This window comes from Schistocerca cancellata, chromosome 5, assembly GCF_023864275.1.
Source record: "Schistocerca cancellata isolate TAMUIC-IGC-003103 chromosome 5, iqSchCanc2.1, whole genome shotgun sequence".
NCBI classification, from domain to species: Eukaryota; Metazoa; Arthropoda; class Insecta; order Orthoptera; family Acrididae; genus Schistocerca; species Schistocerca cancellata.
The window spans coordinates 609,517,296-609,540,917 of NC_064630.1; the positions used below are offsets into that span (position 1 = coordinate 609,517,296).

The 23,622-nt window shown below is 39.1% G+C and overlaps 1 protein-coding gene across 1 annotated transcript in view; it reads left to right on the forward strand.

Moving 5' to 3' along the window:
- The window catches only part of LOC126188016 (transmembrane protein 229B-like), a 73,083-nt gene extending 55,426 nt beyond the window's left edge, over positions 1 to 17,657 (forward strand). Inside the window, exon 3 of the mRNA XM_049929433.1 lies at positions 16,940 to 17,657. Within this exon, the coding sequence (XP_049785390.1) occupies positions 16,940 to 17,295 (356 nt within the window). The 3' untranslated portion in view covers positions 17,296 to 17,657. The remainder of the gene's footprint in view (positions 1 to 16,939) is intronic.
- The last annotated feature ends 5,965 nt before the right edge of the window (positions 17,658 to 23,622 follow it).

Sequence of the window (23,622 nt, forward strand, 5' to 3'; positions counted from 1 at the left end):
TAATCAAACAGGCTGAAGGCCTTAGCAATTTAAATTAAATGGAACTTGGCTGGAGGCCACATATTAAGCAATAAGAAAAGTTTCAATCCAAAGGTAGAAGGCCGTGTCTTAAAACATAGAATTCAAAATTAGGCTGAAGGCCCATAGCAAAGCATCACAATCTGATGCCTAAAGGGCAAGACAAGAACATTAATTTAAGAGATATTAAAACTAGGCTGAAGGCCACACACCAACAAATAATTTAACGGCTTAAGCCCTAAAAGATTTGATGTAAAACTCGGCTGAAAGCCCCATATAAGGAATAACAATCTTATGCCTAAAGGGCAAGACAGGAACATTAATTCAGAATATATAAAAACTCGGCTGAAGGCCACACATCAGCGAAATAACTAAAACTGAAACAGGGAAGTTACTATGTAACAGACACGGAACGGGGCTCAGAAGTTTTCAAGGGTCGGCCTGGAATTGTAACACTTACGCCAGTTTAGGCGAGACAAGCAGCCTGACCAACAATCTCTTAATCGCAAGGCAACCCAACCGACAGACAGCCGACGAACCAACCAACTACCTGATTTCGGTCACCAGACCAACGCCACTTCAACCAAAACGCCAGCGAGGCGAAGAGATCAGTAACACTCGTCTTCAAATATTGGTGTGTTAATAAGTCAAGGCACAATAACCACTGACATACATGAACATCGCAACGGCTGTGAAATTACACGCCGTGGCGGACAGCATGAACACGGTAAGGAAACACTCACTCGCTGCTCTGTCGCAACCGACCAACTGGCTACTTCAGTACGTAGGCACCGTTACAGCATTTAAAGCATGCTCAGTGGAATTGACACAGGGTGCACAGAGTTCCACGAAACACTGCCATAAGAAACTCGAACACTCGTAAAACGAATCACTGATGAACAACTAGAACAAATCACAGGCGGACACACACACACGAAACCAAAAGATGGACGGTGACAAAACACATGTCGTCTGACCGGACGACCGACCAACAACCAATCAAGGTAGTTTCCACTCAAACAAAGTGTGTCAACAACGGTCGGGCGAGTCTTGACTATCCGGGCACACTGGCTCGGATCCAAACATGCAGAGGTAACTCTTGCCTATTGGCCACGACGTCTCCGCACAAGAAGGAATCGAGCCACGTCCAGCAAGATGACCCAATGGCGAGGCCCATAAACGGTCAAAAGACCAAACACACGTCCCCCAAAGAGGCGACCAACTGAACAACCGATCCCGCTGCCATCTCCGTCCGTCGGACAGTTCATCCTGCGTTGCGAGCGGTCAGCGAGTACTGGCTGTCCGCGCCTCCCTAGCGGTCCGTCCCCGACTGCTGCTACGTCCCGACTGCACTTCCGCAGCGTTCCAACTCAACGACTGCCAGATGCGGTCTATCTCTACGACACACCACGACCCGAAATAATAGCAGTCCAGCAGAGATAATACGGCAGGGCAAATATCGATACGCGCTGCTGCTGCTGCCACTCACGGGCAGGCACGACAGTAATTCAGTGACACCAGTAATTGAAATTTAAAATGACGAGGTGGCCATACGGTAAAACAAGATGCTACATAATTGATGGCACGAACATGAGCTATGCACGGCTCAAGTGTGAAAAGCTTGTAAGGGTGTCGCAGGGTAAACTGTGCTGAGAAACATATGTTGCGCCGTTTCTGAGTTTATTAGCCAATCAGACCGTTGCGAGCACAAATTAAAGCGGCCTACCACAAACGGAGTCGCCAAATGTGTTGTTCGTTTGTTTCGTAAAACCGAACAAGAAAGTGACTAAAAAACTGGACATGAGACTCTACTAAAGATCGAACCGAAGCGAAAGGCTGAGCAGTCTCGTGCGATATCATCCACACTGTGAGCACAACTGACGCTACCACAACTGTGTAGGCGGGTCGCTTGAATTTGTGCGCGCAACGACATGAATGACTAACTTCAATGCCAGTTAACTCGGAAACGGCGCAACGTATCGAATTTTTTCTTAATAATTATTCCTCAGCACAACCTACCCTGTAGCACCCTTACAAGCTTTTCACACTGTTTCTCACAACCATGCATATGACTGTCGTCATCATGTGCTGCATATACTGATGAGCGAAAACGTGATGACCGCTGACCACAGCGAGGTTGAATGTCTCCTGGTATTGTTGTGGGCACGTGAGGCATTAAGGAATGAATGTATACGGAAGATAGACAACTGGGCAGTCATTATAGCGAAATACGGGCTGCAAATGCGGAATTCCACTGATATAAACAGCTTTGACAAAGGGAACAATGTTGTGGCGCTGCGGCTGGAAACGATAATCTCTGAAACAGCGAAGCTGGTCGCCTGTTGGCATACTACTGTCATGAGCACATATGGAAAGTGGTTGAAGCCTGGTGAAATAACGATTAGGCTGTATGGTTCTGGACGTCTGAGTCTCATCATAAAACGTAGAGGACGGAGAATCCCCCACCGTGTCATCCAAGATAGGCAGCAATCTGTGGCAGATCTGACTACACAGTACAATGCTGGTGCACGCAGAAGTGCTCTGGAGTACACCATTCAAAGGCCATTGTTGGACATGGAGCTGCACGTCACACAACCCGTACTTGCTCCTGCGTTGACGTAACGAGATCGTTAGTTACGATTGCAGTGGGCACAGCGTCATTGAGTTTTCACCGTGGATCAATAGAAATGTGTGGCCTATCGAATGAATCGCATTTCTTATTACACCACATCGATGGTTGGGTCCTTAAACGCCGTCGTCCAGGCGAATAAGCATCATGGGGTGCGGCGCGGTTTAAGTCGCCTTGTCACGGTCCGCGCGGCTCCCCTGTCGGAAGTTCGAGTCCTCCCTCGGGCATGGGTGTTGTCCTTAGCGTAACTTAGTTTACGTTAGATTAAGTAGTGCGTAAGCTTAAGGACCGATGATCTCAGCAGTTTGGTCCCATAAGGCCATACCACACATTTCCAATTTCCAGGCGAATAGCTGCTTGAAAAGTGCAAGGCGCTACAGATCCAGGCCGGTGAGAGCAGAATTACGGCACAGGGTACACTGAGTTCGGCTTCTATGGGTTCTGCCGGCCGGAGTGGCCGTGCGGTTCTGGGCGCTACAGTCTGGAACCGAGCGACCGCTACGGTCGCAGGTTCGAATCCTGCCTCGGGCATGGATGTGTGTGAAGTCCTCAGGTTAGTTATGTTTAATTAGTTCTAAGTTCTAGGCGACTGATGACCTCAGAAGTTAAGTCGCATAGTGCTCAGAACCATTTGAACCATTTCTATGGGTTCTATGATCGCACTCGAAGACACCATAACAGGAGTGAACTGTATGGACATTGTTGTAGACCTCCCTTTATGGCTGAAGTCTTCTCTGATGACGATGACATCTTCGAGTTGCATAACTTTCCGCAACACAAGGCCAGAATCGTACTGCAGTGGTTTGCGGAGGATGGTGGTGAACTGACATTGATGTCTTAGCCAGTAAATATTGGGCGCCAGCTGCGTGCCCACAAACCACCGTCCCGTAATTTGTGGAAATTTAGTGATCTGTGAGTAGACATTGCAATTCTGTCAGAGACAGCAAAGGACCTGGAAGAGCAGTTGAACGGAATGGACAGTGTCTTGAAAGGAGGATATAAGATGAACAACAACAAAGCAAAACGAGGATAATGTAGAGAGGATATAAAATGTAGACTTTCAATGGCAAGGAAAGCGTTTCTGAAGAAGAGAAATTTGTTAATATCGAGTATAGATTTAATTGTCAGGAAGTCGTTTCTGAAAGTATTTGTATGGAGTGTAGCCATATATGGAAGTGAAACATGGACGATAAATAGTTTAGACAAGAAGAGAATAGAAGCTTTCGAAATGTGGTGCTACAGAAGAATGCTGAAGATTAGATGGGTACATCACATAACTAATGAGGAGGTATTGAATAGAATTGGAGAGAAGAGGAGTTTGTGGCACAATTTGACAAGAAGAAGGGATCGGTTGGTAGGAAATGTTCTGAGGCATCAAGGGATCACCAATTTAGTACTGGAGGGCAGCGTGGAGGGTAAAAATCGTAGAGGGAGACCAAGAGATGAATACACTAAGCAGATTCAGAAGGACGTAGGCTGCAGTAGGTACTGGGAGATGAACAAGCTTGTACAGGATAGAGCAGCATGGAAAGTTGCATCAAACCAGTCTTGAGACCACAATAACAACAACAACGAAAAGACATCTGCTGCCACATACTTCTGGAAACCTATCATGGACTTGTAGAGTCCTTGCCAAGCAAAATCGCTGCTGTACTGTGTTTCAAAAGTGGACCAACACCTTATTAAACAGGTGGTCATAATATTTTGGATCATCGGTGCATTCATCTTCACTCTCCGGACCAACATTGATTATTATATTCCCTATTGCTTCTTCCGTTACAGCAACTCTGCATCAGTATTCATTTTCAATGCCTTTTACATGTTCGCGAGCTTTTAACCAATCATGTCGAGCGATCTTGAAGACTCTTTGGTTATTTGTTTTAGGGCCGTTAAATTAATGGAAGAAATTTTTTCTATGTTTATTCCAGATTAGCCTTGTAAGGTCAAATCACAATGGGAGCCACAGATCAGTATAACCCTTTACTTTTTAAAATTGCATCTGCTTTGAAAACAGGTTTTGGTTCAAAAATGGTTCAAATGGCTCTGAGCACTATGGGACTTAACAGCCATGGTCATCAGTCTCCTAGAACTTAGAACTACTTAAACCTAACTAACCTTAGGACATCACACAACACCTAGTCATCACGAGGCAGAGAAAATCCCTGACCCCGCCGGGAATCGAACCCGGGAACCCGGGCGCGGGAAGCGAGAACGCTACCGCACGACCACGAGCTGCGGACGAAACAGGTTTTGATTTACTAAAAAGTACGGTTTGTAAAAGCTCATTTCTTTTTAGGTCAATTTGAAACTGATTTTGTTCTGAATGAGCCATTTAGTTATGTATTTTTTGCGAGTCGTAGTAGGGGAGGGGGCTTTTATTGTCTGCGTGTTTGTCTTTATTTGTCTGCGCTATCAAGAACATGAGTAATACCAGCTGGGATGTTAGGAATTAGTTTATCGTCTAACCATTTATAACAGTTATCTCCATTCACATCATCGTGATAATCTTGGGATTTAGATTTCGAATTAAAAATTAACTCCATCTGTGAAACCCGTTGCTCCTCCAGCATGGACAAAACCGACTCTTTGGCCTCGAGTGCTATTAGTCATTACACACGGAGCATTTCCACGCTGCCAGAACATTTTCATGGTACAATGCGTATGCACCCACGTTTCGTCCGTGAATACCACTGGTTTATTTGACCACTTTACATTATTTCTGATAGCTCTCATGTATTCCGCACGCTTTGCAACAATGTATGAATGTTCTCTTAGGGTGGTTATCGTATTTTTACATTTTTTTGAAACGAAATCCCATATCTTTCAAAATTTTCCGAATGTTTCCTTTCCTCCTAAAAATTTACCTCGGTTTTGAAAAATATAAACAGCTTTCCCAACGCTGGGATTTCCTTCTTCTGCTCATAATACTGCAAAAATTTTCTTCCAATAAGTGCTTTATTGAAGTGATCTAGAGAAACTAGTTTTCTAGAACTCCTTTGTCTTGTAGGATTTTTAACTTTTTCCCCGGCTTTCTTAAGTACTTTCAAAATGTATTTCACTCTTCTTCCTGACCTCCCTACATTTCAGCCGCCCACAAGTTGGGTTTCTGTAGATATTATCATTACGTGATTCGGCTCTTGTTCTGCCTGTGCAAAATTGTACAACGTTGAATAGAAGTTTTTTCACCGTTAAGTGTCCGGTTGACCTATATCTTCCTCTGCTTTCCACTCTCAGAGGCATTCATGATTGTGGATAACATCTCACCGCACTATTGACGATATTTCACGAGAACACGCTGAACCACTTGATAGTACATGCACGACTGACCTGAAAGCGTTCAGTGTAATGCGTTTTCCTTACCAGTGTACTTGTTTACTGTAACGTCACCACTCGTTACCAAAAATAGCCACTGGAGGCCAAGTGCGATAATATCGTTGTTGGGAAGTACACGATTTCTTGAAATAAAAGATGCAAGTGTACATGTAGATTACGTCTGCCTACATATGCGAAAGACATTCGTCGTCGTGACAACTACCCATGACACGAGCGTGACGTGTGACTGGCTCTAGGTATATTTGACTAACTGAACTCACTACGCTTACTGGACGGCGAATATTCCGCAGAAACGGAAGTGACATCGGGTGTGCCCTAAGGAAACGTAATAGGACCGCCAATATTCTCATTATTATGTAAACTATTCATCAAATAGAGATTGTTCGAAAACGATGCTATTGTATTAAGGAAACGTACTTGAAAATGTGTAGCTCATCTTTTTAATGATACAAATAAGTTGTAAGAGCATAATATACTCTCACGGAAATAAAATCGTAACACCAGGAGGGAGTTGTGCGACATAAACGAAAGTTGCTAGGCGTGTTTCTACATCGGAAAGATGATGTCTATTCATATTTCGCGCCAACAGCGTAATAGCAGCACTAATAGCGTCACTGTGAGGATGCAAATCAGGTTTATTTAAATACACGCTCTAACGATTGTGAGCGTTACGTACCTTTGAGGCAGGATGTGGTGAGTTGATGTTACATGCCTTTAAGGCGACAGCGACGCCCTTATCACCTCACTGATTTTGAACGAGGTCGTGTAATAGGGCTACGAGAGGCCGGATGTTCCTTCTGCGATGTTGCAGAAAGACTTGGCAGGGATATAGGCACTGTACATCATTTCTGGCAGTTGCGGTCACGAGAATGCACAGACGCAAGAAAACCGGGCTCCGGACGACCACGTGGTACTACCGAGAGGGAAGACCATCGCATTCGCGGCATGGCTCTGGCGCATCGTACTGCATCTGCAGCAACATTTGAGCAGCATTTGGTACAACAGTGACACAACGAACTGTTACAGATTCGGTACTTCAAGAAGAGCCCCGAGCTAGACGCCCTGTATCGTGCACTCCACTGGGCCCAAACCACCGCCCTTTGCGACTTCGATGGTGTCAAGCGAGAGTTCATTGGACGGCAGAGTGGAGGTCTGTTGCGTTTTCTGGTGAAAGCTGGTTCCACCTCGGTGCCAGTGACGGCCATGTGTTGCTTTAAAGGAGGCCAGTTGAGTGCCTGCAACCATGTGCTAGACACATTGGACCTATACTTGGTGTTATGGTCTAGGGTACGATTCCGTATGATAGCAGGAGCACTCTCGTGGTTACCACATGCAAAAAATAAAAGGCTCTGAGTACTATGGGACTTAACATCTGAGATCATCAGTCCCCTTGAACTTAGAACTACTTAAACCTACCTAACCTAAGGACATCACAAACACCCATGCCCGAGGCAGGATTCGAACCTGCGACCGTAGCAGTCGCGCGGTTCCGGACTGAAGCGCCTAGAACCGCTCGGCCACCGCGGCCGGCTACCACATGCACCCTGCCTGTAAATCTGTACGTCGATCTGGTGATTTCCATTCATGAACAGCATTCCAGGGGGTGTTTTCCAACGGGATATCGCTTGCCCACATACAGCTTTTGTAACCCAAAATGGTCTACAGAGTGTCGACATCTTGCCTTGGCCATATTTGTCTCCAATTGAGCTCATATAGGACATCATCGGACGACAACTCCTCCAGCGCCATCCACAAATAGCGTTAACCGTCCATATATTGACCGACCAAGTGGAACAGGCATGGAACTCCATCCCACAAACTGACAACCGGCCACTGCACAACACAATGCATGCACATATGCATGCTTGCGTTCAACATTCTGGTGGTTACACCGGTTATTAATGTAACAGCATTTCACATTTTCAATGGCTTATCTCGCGCTTACATTAACCAATGTTAATCTTTTCAATGTGTTGCGTACACCAATTTATTCGCGAAATTTCATTACTCTACACAACCTTATTTGTATTACGAATGTTTCTCTCTAGCAGTGTATGTAAAACATTTCTTAATCAGATTTCTAACTATTCATTATATGCTATGCAGTTTTTTCTAAAAACTTAAAAGTATTTGTAAAACCAACATGTAAAAAGATTTTCTGTTCAGCACATTGCGTACTTCACAAGTCCTTGAAAAGATTTGTATCGACTAAATAAACAAGTAAATAAAATATCGTCGTTGGATGATCGTAAGGAATTGTTAAAAAACTTGGCCAAAGGCAAGAGAAAGAACTTGATATCATCTGTTTACGAGACTACTGATGTACATCTCAAACACAACCTATCGTTTAAGTATTTAGGGGAAATACAAAGACGTGATGGAAAGGGGCCGACTAAGTAAATGTAGACTTATATTTGTTGGAACCATACTGGGACAATGCAATTCGTCCATAAAGAAAATCGCATAGATGGCGCTAGTGTTTGGAGTCCCCATCAAGCAGGTATGACAACAGACATCGAACGAAAGCAGGGGCTCTGCCAGGATCGTAAGAGATCGGTATGGCCCATACAGAAATGTAATAGAAACGTTTGAGGAACTCAAATGGGTGTCGTAGGAAAAAAGATGACATAGTTCTCGCGAAACACTATTGGGTAAGATTAGAGAACCTGTATTCGAAAATGATCGTTTAACCACTATGCCGACACCATCGCATATGCCGCATAGGGATCGTGAGAATAAGAGAGGTGGGGACCGCATACAGAGACATATGGGCAGTCTTTTCTCCTTCTCTCAGTGCTCGAATGGAACAGCGAAAAAAATGATTATATCTAAAAACAAAGATGATTTGACTTACCAAACGAAAGCACTGGCACGTCGATAGACACACAAACAAACACAAACATACACACAAAATTCTAGCTTTCGCAACCAACGGTTGCCTCGTCAGGAAAGAGGGAAGGAGAGGGAAAGACGAAAGGATTTGGGTTTTATGGGAGAGGGTAAGGAGTCATTCCAATCCCGGGAGCGGAAAGACTTACCTTAGGGGGAAAAAGGACGGGTATACACTCGCACACACACACATATCCATCCACACATATACAGACACAAGCAGACATATACAGAGGCAAAGAGTTTGGGCAGAGATGTCAGTCGAGGCGGAAGTGCAGAGGCAAAGATGTTGTTGAATGACAGGTGAGGTATGAGTGGCGGCAACTTGAAATTAGCGGAGATTGAGGCCTGGTGGATAACAGGAAGAGAGGATATATTGACGAGCAAGTTCCCATCTCCGGAGTTCGGATAGGTTGGTGTTAGTGGGAAGTATCCAGATAACCCGGACGGTGTAACACTGTGCCAAGATGTGCTGGCCGTGCACCAAGGCATGTTTAGCCACTGTGTCTATCGACGTGCCAGCACTTTCGTTTGGTAAGTCAAATCATCTTTGTTTTTAGATATATTTTTTTTCCCACGTGGAATGTTTCCTTCTATTATATTCATATCGAAAAAAATGATTATATCGATATGATGTACCTTCCGCTACGCACTGTACAGTGACTTGGGAGTATACAGGGCGAGTCATCCCTTTTAATTAGTGAACGATTTTAGATATTATACGAGATTTTCGGCAACTGACAGTACACTAAGAGGCACTTACTTTGGGCACTTACTTTGGCATGTAATAAATAATCTTAACCCATGTATCGATGAAGATACTGAAGCAAATATGGTTTTTAAAAAAATAGAACGATTTTTTCAGCGGCATCAGAAAGCACTTGAAAAGACGAATACAGTGATATAATGCTTGTTTATTTTGAGGTTGAAACTCAGCTAGCACTGAAGGTGCCGTAATTCCATACGCAGAAATCAAAGCTGACCCACCTACGTCGTATAGGAAATGAGGTTTTACCGTAGTAGCTTAGGGCTGTGTTGTTGCATCAGCCTATTGCGAGCCTGACATGAGAGCTCTGCACGACGTTGTTTACACCGCGATAACGGACTGTGGTCGCGTTGTTTTCCAATTTTAGTGCATTTCTCGGATTGTTTTGCGGAAGGTTGGTACGTCGATACCAACAACCACGGCATCTTTGCATCTATTACGGTTGGGGAGATACAAGGGGTGTTATGACTTAACTGCCTCACCCTGTATAATACCTAGGGACTTAATCTTGGCTATTATACACGCAGATTTGTAGTTTCATATTGCTAGGAAAACAGTCATAAATATCACACATATTCCTCTCGTCTGCTGCAGACTTCAAAGTAGATCTAAATACAAACAGTACTGGCAGCAATGTTAAATTGGAGGTTACTGATTTGCCACTGGTAGGTATGTACAACACACAAGTGTTACAGAGATGTCAAACGGGAATCCCTTGAGGGAAGGCAACATTCTTTTCGAAGAACACTATTGAGAAAATTTAGAGAACTGGCATTTGAAGCCGACTGCAGGACAATTCTATTGCCTTCAACCATATTGTGCGTAGGGACTACAAACATAAGACACAAGAAATTAGGGCTCATTAATCGTCTGAATCGTCAAGGCAACAAGATCTCATTAATGCTAGCCATAAAATTCGTAGGTCTGCACAACCAAATGTACCAAGTGTAAACAGTACGACTGTAACTAGATATATGAACGAACTGAGCACTCAAAAAGGCACAAGTGAATCAAACGCAAGAAAAGAAAGTGTTAATAGTGCATCTATGGATAAAAATATGAACAAACTATCCACACAAAAATATACAAGTGGATTAAACGGAGAAAAACACAAGGTAAATATTCGTAAAGAAAAAAAGTAAACAACCACGTTATGCATAAGCAAGGACACAAGCAACAGACATATATTTTTGCAGATAGTCATGGGAGAGGAATTACGGAAATTATGAGAAGAAATCACCCAGACCTTAATCTAACAGGCATCATCAAACCAGGCGCGCCATTACGCGAAATTCTGAAAAACAGTGACAACATATTAACGACCGGTAACAGCTGCATCATAATAGGAGGCGCAAATGATGTTTACTGTAATGAAACTTTGCGTGCAACGAGAATCCTAAAGGAAACAGTCAAAAGGATGCCTCGAGTGCATTTCTACATTGTTAGTATCCCCAGGAGACACGATCTGATGGAAAACTCGTGCGTAAACATCGAGATTGTTACAGCAAACAGGCTATTTGAGAAAATATGTAGAGGTTTCCAGAATACGACTTTCGTAGAGATAAACAGTGTTCACAGAGAGCACTTCACAAGACATGGTCTCCACATGAACGTAAAAGGGAAAAAGATTATTAGTGCCGAAATACTTAAATTTGTTAATGAGTCATCTGTAATGGAAGTGTCTCCAATCCCAATTCCGCCAAAACAAGAGTTGTCTGTAACAGTGGAACCATCATTATCTGCAGTAGAGCTACAACAAACACCAGTAGCAGCAGCAAAGGCTCAGATATTCTCAGCAGCAATGTCAGATAAACCAATAGCAGCAGAATCACCACAATCATCAGCAGAGCTGTCGTCATCAGCAACAGCATCCAGAACAGCAGACCCCATAATACTACCTCAAGGCAATGAAAATGCATGTGAGGAAAACATACAAGGTTCATTAGACGCAGCAGCTAACAAAGAAGGGCAGTCACCAAGTCGGGGAGCGCAGGAGCCACCAGCAACAGCAAACACACAGAAGAGGTACCTGAGGCCTGGGAGATCAACAGCAGAAGCAGCTTCCAATCAAGACAGATGCCTGAGAACTAGGAGACCTGCTACACTAAGTGAGGATTTTTTATGGTACCGAGTAAGCAGAAAGAGAGCATGGAAAAAGATGTAAGTAAAACTGTCCATCTTAAATACCAGCGTGACAATAGTGAGAGGGACATAAACACCGGACAAAAATACGATCCAGGTTTAATGACACAAAATGAAAAAAAACATTGCATAGTACCAGAAGCAAAGGGAGCAAGTGAAGTGCTTAGTATATTACAGGAAGGGGAACTATTACATTTAAAGCCAACTGTTAGAATACTTCACCAAAATGTTCAATACATAAACAATAAAACAGAGGAACTAGAGGTAATATTACAGGAGTATAGGCCAAACATTCTAGTAGTTACAGAACATGGGCTAAAAGAAAATCACATAGGAACGTACAACTTGAAGAATTATCTGAAAGTAGCCAGTTTTTGCAGAACTTCCTATAAAGGTGGTGGGGTTGCCATTTTTTCTAACTATAAATCAACTAAAGCCATAAATATAACAAAATATGCTATAGAATTGAGCTTTGCTGGGAATTTATGTTGTGTATTAGGTTTGTATCGATCACCAAATGGTATAATCAAAACCTTCTTTGAACAGCTGGAAGATATAATCCAATACCTCTCAAAAACATATGCTTATTTGATAATTATAGGAGATCTGAACATAGACACAAGTAAAAATACAGACAATACTAAGACCCTATTGGACTTATTGTGCATATACAACCTAAAAATAAAAATAGATAAACCAACCAGAGTAACAAAGCATAGTGAAACTATAATTGATCACATAATAACAAATATTTCTACATGCTATTGTGACACACAGGTAATAAACTCCACATTAGCAGACCATTTTGCAGTCATGATAGACATAAATATAAAGACTAGTGATTCAGTGCAGAAGATATGGGAGATGAGAAGACAGAACTACCCACATAACATAAATCTGCTAAAAAAGATGTTAGAGGCAGAAAACTGGGAAACAATATATGCAGCTAAAGATGCAAACACCAAATGGAACCAGTTTTTTTCTTTATTCAGTTATTATTATGATGTTACATGTCCTGTTAGTAAAAGGCTTGTCAGACAGCAACAAAAAAAGAAAAGCTGGGTGACTGGAGAAGTAATCCATGCCAGAAATAATCTGAGAGTGTATTATGACCTCTCCAAACAAAAAAATACTGAGGCCTACAACACACTGTATAAAATAAAAAAGAAAGAGTACTGTAGTTTTATCAGAAAAACTAAAGCACCATTCATCAGGATGTCTATAGATAAGGGAAAGAACCACTCAATAGGTTTATGGTCGTTCATTAATGAAGAGAGAGGAAAAGTAACAAATCGGGCGGAGGACATCTGCCCACTGATGAGTGGGAAAAGCAACGCAAACCCTCTAGAAGTAGCCAATACTTTTAACAGATATTATATTACTGTAGCAGACGAATTAATAAGTCAAAATAAAACAAATGTAGCAAGTAAATCATACTATGGTTTTCATACCTACAACGGATGCAGAAGTGTCAATCCTAATAAAACAACTTAAAATTAAACATTCATCTGGCTTGGATGGTGTCACATCACATCTCATAAAGGAATGCAGAGAATTTATATTAAAACCATTGACACACATGCTGAATTCTGCGATAGAAGAAGGTATATTTCCAGATTCACTGAAAGTAAGTAAAGTGAAGCCAATATTTAAGAAAGGGAACAGGGATGAATTAGGAAATTACAGGCCAATATCATTGATCTCAACATTTGCTAAAATCTATGAAATGATAATAAAGAATAGAATTGTAAGTTTTATAACAAAGTACAGTATACTGCATTCATCACAACATGGGTTCAGAGAAGGGAAGTCAACAAAAACAGCATCAACAGATATAATTGAGCACATTCTTAATTTACTTGACAGGCAACAAAAGACTTGTGGGATTTTTATGGACCTATCTAAGGCATTTGATTGTGTGAATCACTCAAAATTAATGATGAAATTATATCAGTATGGAATTAGAGGAAAATGCTATGACATACTTAAATCATACATTACAAATAGGAAACAATGTACAGAAATCAGACATACTAGTGGGGGAAATATAACAAACTACAGATCAGAATTACAAACAGTTAAACACGGTGTGCCGCAAGGGTCTGTGCTTGGGCCAATACTATTTATACTCTACGTAAATGACTTCCCTAGCTATATAAATCAAAAACTTATAATGTATGCTGATGACACAACAATCATTTGCACAGCTGACACAAAGGAGGAGCTTGAGAAGGAAGCACTCGTGACTATCGAAAATGCAAATAAATATTTAACAGAAAACAACCTGTTTATGAATCAGTCTAAAACAATAAATGTAGTATTTCAGACCAAGCATAGTGAAAATTATAATATAAATGTTAATATAAATGGAAATACTATTAAAGAAGTAACCAGCACAAATTTTCTAGGAACTATAATAGACAAACATTTGGCATGGGGGGAGCACATCGATGCACTGTGTAAAAAGATAAACAAACAGATCTTCATCATGCATAAAACAGCTAAGACTGTGGATGATAAAGTCCTCAGATCAATGTATTATGGACTTGTCTTCCCACATTTGTCTTATTCAGTTCATATATGGGGAAGTGCACAAGCTGGCTACCTAAAAAGAATATTCACAATTCAGAAAAGGGCAGTGAGATGCATTGCAAAAATACCACCAAGACAGACCTGTAGGCAAGCTTTTGTATACTATAATATTATGACAGTATATTCACTGTACATATACCAAAGCATAATGGCGGTAACGTCAAGTGATAAACACCTCCTAAATAAAGATACTCTCAGCTGGATTTTCAGCTGGAGTCCATGGGCAAAGAATAAATAAATAAAAAAAAAATATGGAGGCATATAGACAGTCATTTTCCATCATTCTATTTTTGAGTGGAACAGGAAAAGAAATGAGTAGTAGTGTTTTGGAGTACACTCTGCCATGCACCGTAACTGGTTTGTGTAGTATTGATGTAGATGTAGCAGTGCCACCCATCTGAAAACTAAGGGATGCAAATAATTGTCCTAAATAAACTATCTAGTGGAAAATAGTATTTATTTTAATAACACACTTAGTCTTACTCATTAGTATGCCTCCAGAACTCATTTCTTTCTTAGATTTGTGCAGGAGGCTTTGTTTTTTTTCTTCTGTTGCACTTTTGTAACTTTGATCACTTTGCATCAAGTCATCAGATTCATCAGACTCTGTGTTGCACTCACCTGGATTAATTCTATTGACTAACTCATTGAGCTCTTCATCTCTTACTCCTGGGAATCAAGTGAAAAAAAATATACAACCACATTTCCACTGGCGTAAACAAAGTTGAGTTTCAGTCATAAGATATCATGTATGACACCCAAAAGTTTGCGTAAATCCATTATAATATTAATTTATCTTGTCTTAACTGAGGAATGTCTGTACAGTCTTAATAAGTTAGTAAAGCATGCAAAAAGAGTTGTAATTAGAAAAAAAGATATTTCTTTATCTTTATTTCACTGAGACATTCTGTGCAGCTGCAAAATCCAAAGTTTTCAATCAGTGCTGCCTCATTGTGGGACTTGGCAGAAGGGCTAACAAGAGAGCTATGGTAAGCACAAGGTGTCTTGTACATGATAAGACAGATCAGAAAAGTTTCAGCCGCATATAAGCTCAACAAAAATGAAAAATCTGGAGGTATCTTGCATGCCACCACATGACTAAAGAAGCTATAAAATGTTTTAATATGTTCATAATCATGCATTTTCATCACGGTGTAGTATTCTGTTTTATCCTTATATCTAAGGAATTGCAGTTCAGAGAAATATAGCAAATGAAAAGCATTCATCCAAAAATTTGCAAAGTGAATACCATACAATTAAAAATTTCAGGATCATAGTAGCAACAAACCCTCACCTCTTCAACAACTTCATAATTTGTACAATATAAAATCAAAGGGTGCACTCACCATTATCAGAATTTCCCTTAGCATTGCATTATCAACACAGATCTGCAGACTATGGAAGTAATCCAGATTGAATTTGTTTACGCATCCTGGTGGGCACTGTGGTTTATAAAACAAGTACACAACATAACTAGGGTCTACTTTTGGATCCTCCATGCATCAGTGCACACCATGTGTTTACCTTAGGAATGTTATGTTCATACTCAGAATAGTCATGCAGATTTTTATAAGCTCATATGCTGACATTTTAGGAATGAACATGACAACAGACATGGAATGTGACCTCATCTCTAAAAATGATCTTCATCAATTGTTCATGATGGTCAATCACATTAAGCATATCTAAAAAACTCAAATCTTTTGGGTCTACTAGTTGCTTTGACAGCATGCTACCACTGCAGTTTGTAACACAAAAAACAGAGATATTTCTTTAAAACCTTATGAACTGCAGTCTTTGTTAGGTGTAATTCTTGAGTACATGCACACAGATCTTTCTCAGATCTTTTGAAGCTCCTTAAGTACTATCCTGTACAGCTAATACAGACTCATCATTTATCGAAGCCCTACCACACCAGTAGGTGTTCGTCCAACAAACTGTTGGTATACTTTAATTACTTACCGGTATCCGACTGATTAATATTATTTCTATGTTGTGGCTCTCCACTATGTATGTGATGATATTCACATTGAAAATTGGTCATAGATTTGAATTTAGCAAACCACAAACACACTGAACTACACAATTCGTTTTGTTCATCACCTGCATGTGCACACCATTGAACATCATACTGCAGAAACTCTTTGCAATACTCCCCAGCATAGTGAAAGTTTCAGTTTTTTATCTCGTTTCTGTTAGCCACAATAAGTGGACATAACTACACCAAGACTTCAGAGACACACTGTACATAAGTACTGAAACTATGCAGTCAAGCTATGTTGGCATGACAGGATGTAAAAAAGAATCAGCAGCTTCTAAACCTTTTCACATTTTATTACCCCTTTTTGACGTTTCGCCTTTCCCAGTTTCCTCTGTAATTTTATGTATTACTTCCAGTTCCTATGGGCCTTTGACAGGGATTTAAATACTATTTCATCAAACCATACTAACAATATTTGAAACTGTTTCTGCCTGAATTTATCATGTACCAACTGCATTTTGTGCTATTTACAAATTGCATTTTCCTTACCTTCACAGTTACTTAATAATTCTTCTGTGTTTATTTTCAGGTTGTTCCAGTGTGTGGTCTCTCCCCATCTATGGTATTTCTGGACTTGTGATGGAAAGCATACTGACTGCTTGCATGTCTTTCAAAATACCTATTCATATACGTGGTTTGTGTTATCTTTTGTGGGTTTATCTCTGGGAATTCTCAACAGGATCCATCCTGAAAACATTTGGTGCATGTCCATGGGACTACTCAGAATTTACATACAATTTCAGAGGGCTAATAACGTTTGAATATGCTCCTTTATGGTATGTTGTTTCTCTGCTGATGGAGAAAATCATAATCAACAAGGTGCTGCAACTACGGTGGGTGGTCCCACATATTCACAATGGTTCAGCCACAAAGCTGTGTGACTGAAGTCAGTTGTACTGGCTGTTAAGAAAAATTCATCCTGTGAAATATCTGCCAAAAATGGGTTGAAGTCCTGTTAATACCAGAGATTGGCAGTCTCATGAAAAACAAACAAATGTAATCAAATACAGTACTTAAACATGACCTTTTTGAAAACTTTAAGTGTAACATCATAGAGCAACTTTAACACAAAATTGGCAGCTCTATGTTGTAAATATGATATTGTGACATATGTGTACTTTCTTTCCTGAGAAGAGAAGTGTTTTACTATGCAAGTGAAGTCAGTAATCTATACCTAGAGCAAATATGTTAGCTGACCGACAGTATCTAGTTTGCTTCAAAAAACAATTTTGTACAATTCACATTGGCTCTTGCTTGATAGATTACAGCCTTGATGCTTCCTCTCATTATTTCACTTTTTTTGTGTGTGTGTCTTTATTGGAGGTAAATGGTATTCATGTCCCACAGGTAGATAACATCATCACTCCACTTCAGAACTATACACTCTATCTATCAAATATTGATACAGTACAGATAAATATTAATAAATTTTCCTAAAATACATAAAATACATAATAATACATAATACATAATAATTCAAACACATTTTCACAATGATACAATGATAAGTAAGTAACAAAGGATCGATATGTAATGCAACTATACTACAAAAAAATATCAATACTTTAGCATTCAGTTTATAACTAATGTGCATGGGCCTTATCAGTAGCGTGTAACATAATTTGCAAGTACAAGTATTTTAATTCATGTTGCTACTGATAATCCCTCATAGAGAAAAAAAGTTAGCTTAAGGGCAGAAAACTGGAGAAAAATATTGTTATTTACAGTTTCAGCTGTATCATTAGACTCATAGTTTCATAAATTCTTCTTATTAAAAGAACTCTACACTCCTTTACTATTCAGTTCACAAATGGAGTGACAGTTACACTAGTGAAACAAAGCAATTTATTTGCTCTGTTGTGTTTCCAGCATTACACTCAACTCTAAAAAAATTAATAATGAAGTAATACATACAATGAGTAATAAAAACAGAAACAATGAATCAAGTGAAAAATAAAAAATCACATCCAACAGTAACTTGACAGCACTAGAACATTGATTAAGAAAGGAAACTTCAGACACATCTGTCAAAATCATCAGCTTACAAATAACTTTCTTCACAAGAAAGTGCAACATTGTTTCCAATTATACCAGTACCAGCTGCCAAAATGGAAAACTTACGGTGGTCTGTTTCATTTTTCCATCATTTGTTCCTTGTATATACCTTCCTGTCTTCCTCATTTTCCAGTTATGCACACATACAACAAAATACACACACACACACACAGAGAGAGAGAGAGAGAGAGAGAGAGAGAGAACATCCATATGTTACTGTTGATCATCTTCACAGTTAGATTTTAGATTTTTCAGTGCAAGAAAGAACATTTCCACAACATTCAGTATGGAAGTCAGCAGCTGATTTTACTTCTGTATTACAACAACCAGAAAGCCTCTAACAATTACATTTCTTATGTTATTTAGCGTACACAATATAAACAATATACATGTAATGTAATGTCCATTTTATCATTGCACTGGGCCTGAGACTTTCCATGATAATGAACATGTTTAAATGAGTATTTTTGCATAAAGAATGTGGAAAAAAATTCAGTTGTTTAGCCATTAGCAAGTTTGCCTCAAAAATACTAAAAGTTCGCCTCAAAAATACTAAAATCAGATAAATCAAAAATGAATATTTCTCCAGATACATGTTTGATTGAAGAAGACATAAAGTTAAAGTATGAATTAAATCTGAATACTGTACTGGGAATTTTAGGCATATTTCAAGTTTGTATAATTACTACAACTTTGAGACATTGTGTCCTGGTGAATTATTTAAATGAATATTTTGAATACTGTGCTTCATTGGGCAGCCACTGGAAAAGAAGGTAACACGTAAAGGTGCAGAAAATGGGCAGAGTAATGAATATCAGCTGTGTTTGGAGTAAATAGGTAAGAAAATATTAGTAACTTCTGAATGAGCCATCTTTCAAATGATGCCCAGATTACATATATGTTTATTTTCTACCTACTCCAGAAGGTGAACAGTTTAGGGTATAAGATTGTCTTTCTGTTTCTTCAGTTGGGTGGATTATAATTTCAATTTTTTTTACCAAATTTTAATCCACTTTTCTCAGTTTCAGTTCAGTGAGATCACAACACATCATATTTAATGCCTCTTGTATATTAAGAACATTTTTCTGATATAGTATTGAAAAAATGTTTATGGCAGAGATGTAATACTATTTTGTTGTATTATGAGACTGAAAATATTATAAATGGAGTTAGAAACCTAATAATCTGAACAAATCACTGTGATAATGTGATTGAGAAATATTAATCAAGAACTCTAGAAAAAATTGTACATCAGCAATAACTTGAAAACATCATAACATTCTTGATAAAAATTCTAATGACTACTACTACAATATTTTTGGGTCACCATCAGAATGAAATAGGTTAGCCTGAGAGTATCCAATGAACATTTCTACATTCTTTTTCAATAAATTTTGCAACATGTTTTAGTCAGTTGTAGCATGTTCTCTAAGTGAATCTGTTTGTAGAATTGTTTGAAAATTTAAATATTATGGGAACAAAAGAAAATTATAATGTGGTCTTTATATCCACTGCATAATTTGTATCATATCTTACATTTTGTAAATGTTGTTTACTGTACTTTAATAACAAAATGTCAAAAAACCATGTTTGTTTTTCATTTCTTTTCAACTAAATTTAAGGAGCACTAAAACAACAACCAATAGTTCAGAGACTTTTTATGACAATCTACTGCAAATGAAATTGTGTAAAACTGAAGACAGCACTATTAATTACTCTATTTCTAATATCTACCCTTACATCTCATAAATACAGATTTCTTACTCATCTCTGCTAGTTTCTTTATTGTGGACCACATCCATAGTGCAGCCAAACAGGAAGGTAGAACATTTGGTAAATGTTGAATCTTTTGCTCCCCAACAGAATTCAGGCTACAAAGTTACTTCCTGATAGACTGAGAATATGTGACAGACTGGCCAAAGAGGCATAGAAGAGATATACTGACAGACTGAAGCTTTAAGTTATATCATCGCATTGATGACTTAGATGAAAAGAGCACTACATGTAGAAGGCTAATATCTAGGTTCAAATTCAATTTCAGCTCTCAGCCTTACTGTTTCAAAACACAAACTGTCAACAGAGATTTAATGACAAATCATCCTGTGAAATTGCAAATATCTTACCAAACAGAGATAATCCATAAAAGTAAAAAACAAACGACCATTCCAATTACTTGGGTCAAATATTTGGAGTTCACCTCCCAAGAAAAATCTAGGAACATCAGCTCACAACAAGTAATACTTTCCTCTCCTCTACTGCTAAGCGTATAGATTCTACAAGCTATGGACCAAATTTTCTGCCCATTTCTTCACTATAGTACAAAGTTAAGAAAGAAGCACATACAGACATGACAGACTTACTAAGCACTAATACAGACATAATAGACTTACTGAGATCACTCCCATACCTGCTTTCCTGTGTTAAGTCACAAGGAATACTACCAAGAGTAATACAGTGTTTGACATATTGGGCTGATATTCTGAATAAATAACACTCAAATACACTTCCCACTATTCTGATCTAATTATTCATGGTTTCACAGATTACTTTGGCCTACTTCCACTTTGATTCGATGTGCAAGACAGAATTCCATTCATTTTCATTTACTAATGCAAATGATTGAAGATTCCACCTCTATTTCATTAGACATAAATGGGGTATAGATCTATAGCATTTCTTCGTATTTGATAATTAAGAAAACAAAAAATACTGAATCACTGACAAATTATAATGTCTGTAATTGTGATCCTTGCAAACTACCGACACTTTAGAAACTTTTCATAGGGTCTGTCTCTAATTCCTTCTATAATCAAAAGACTCTCTCTCTCTCTCTCTCTCTCTCTCTCTCTCTCTCTGTCTCTCTCTCTCTGTCACAATATTAGTTCCATTATTGATTTATAATTCATTCATTCACACATCATATTCCATAAATCCCATCATGTAGGAGAGCCTTCATTGATGTGGAATGAGCCAAACATTCTCAAGCAGAAGTAGCCATTGTTGATTATTGCTGTGAAATATACTAGCAAAAATTATGAATAGTCCTAATCTACCCAAATTGATACTTACACTAACTATTTCTGGATTACTTTATAAGTCTATGTTGTCCACCTCCATAGCAGTATGGTCAGCCTACCTGACTGTCATGTGGAGGACCCAAGTTCATTTTCCAGTACTGCCAGAATTTTTTTCTTGGTGGAAGTACTGGAACAGGGTTCATTCCACCTTGTGATGTCAGTTGAGGAGCTACTTGAATGTGCAGATCCCACTTTCCTCCAGACCACATCCACATGACACCACATGGCTGAAGATGAGACAGTGGTCTGTCAGTCCCAACTGACCCACCTGCGGTCAGAGTAGCAGAACTTTGCTTTTTTTGTATATGTACATCATGAGAAAAACAGCTGCTTTGAAAAAAGTCACTGCTCCTCCTTCTGTACTACTCAGCTGCTGTTATATCAAACAGTTCAAATAGAGTATTTATGTAACTATTCATGAAACACACTATATAGTGAACTAGCTAATAAAAATATTAGAGTTAAGTGGAATTTACATTTTTGAGTCAAAGTTTTCAGATAAATCATAGAAGGAGTGGTTAGTGAGGTAGTCTTTTAATTTGTTTTTAAATATTTGAGAATGTTCAATTCCTTGTGTATATCCACTGGCAAAATGTTAGCGACCCTTGCACCGGAATATAAAGCATACATAGAATGTGAAACCTAGAGAGTTTGTATGGAAATTGTTTCTGTTGCTGTTATTGTGACTGTAAACTGTTGAGTTCTTGCTAAAATCACTCTTGCTCTTATCCACAAATACCACTAGGCATTGATATATATTGGTAAGTGTATGAAAACCTATGTCACTGAAGAGGCTTCTGCAAGATGTCAGTTGTCACCTTTACACTATATTCTTATTGCACACTTCTGTAGAATAAACCATCTTTTGTCTTAGTTGTAATGCACCAGAACATTATACCAGAGAACAGAACTGAGTGGAAGTATGCAAATTATGCTAGCAGTCATGTCTGTAGGTCAACACAGTGAGAAGGGTTTCTCAGTGCAAAACAGGCAGAGCTGAGTTTTATTGGTTAATTTACACACATGTCATTGCTACCTCACTTTAGTACCCATCTGGATACTCATAAACTTCATACTTGGAACATCATCCAGTGTACACCCACTGATATTACTTTTAGTACCTATAAGTAATTTTTATTTGTCTGAAACTGAAAAATATGATTTTTGCAAGCTCAAGTGTTAAGCTGTTGGCTGTAAACCTGTTGTAAGCCTGTTCTGCTATTCTGCTGGCTCTGACTGGTATGGATATGAATGGGCCCTTTATCAGCATACTTGTGTTCTCAACAAATATTAAAGTTCGGTAAATCATTAATGTAGATCAAGAATAGGAGTGGGGCTCTCACTGAATCTTGTGGTACACCGAAGTTAATGTTTCACCACTCTGAATTTAGTCTTATTTCTGTTGTATCGTTTGATAATGTTGGCCTCTGTTTTCTGTTGTTAAGATATGAGTCCAACCATGAAAGGGAAAAGACCTTTAATCCCATGCCATTCCAACTTCCCTCACAACATTTTATTGACTATAAAGTCAAAGACCTTAGCAAGACCACAGAAAATGCCAACAGTTAGTGTTTTGTTCAGTTCTACTGTAATTGAGTTTGTGAGATCATATGAAGGTGAGGTTAAAAAATTATCAAATTAGGAATATAATATTCTTTATTTATACTTCTTCACAACTTTGACACTACCTCCTCCAAAATACTCCCATTCACTATCCACACACTGCAATATATGAATTTTCACTGCTGAAAGTAGTGTTTGAAGCTATCTTTTGAAAGCATGTTCATGGTCTTCATCACTTTTGCTTTCACAGCTTCAACTGTCTCAAGTCTTTTTCCTTTCAGCGCAGATGTCACTTTCAGGAACAGAAAAAAATCAGACAGAGGAAGATCTGGTGAGTAGGATGGATGTTTCAACACAGAGATCATGTGCATAGTCAAAAACGACTTGACAAGCATCAAGTTCTTGGCACCATTTTTGAAAAACCTTTTCTAATGCGAAAATGTTCAAGCAAAATGTGTCAAATTACTTTTTTGTTGATTCTTACAATATCAGCAACCACATGAAAACGCAACTGATG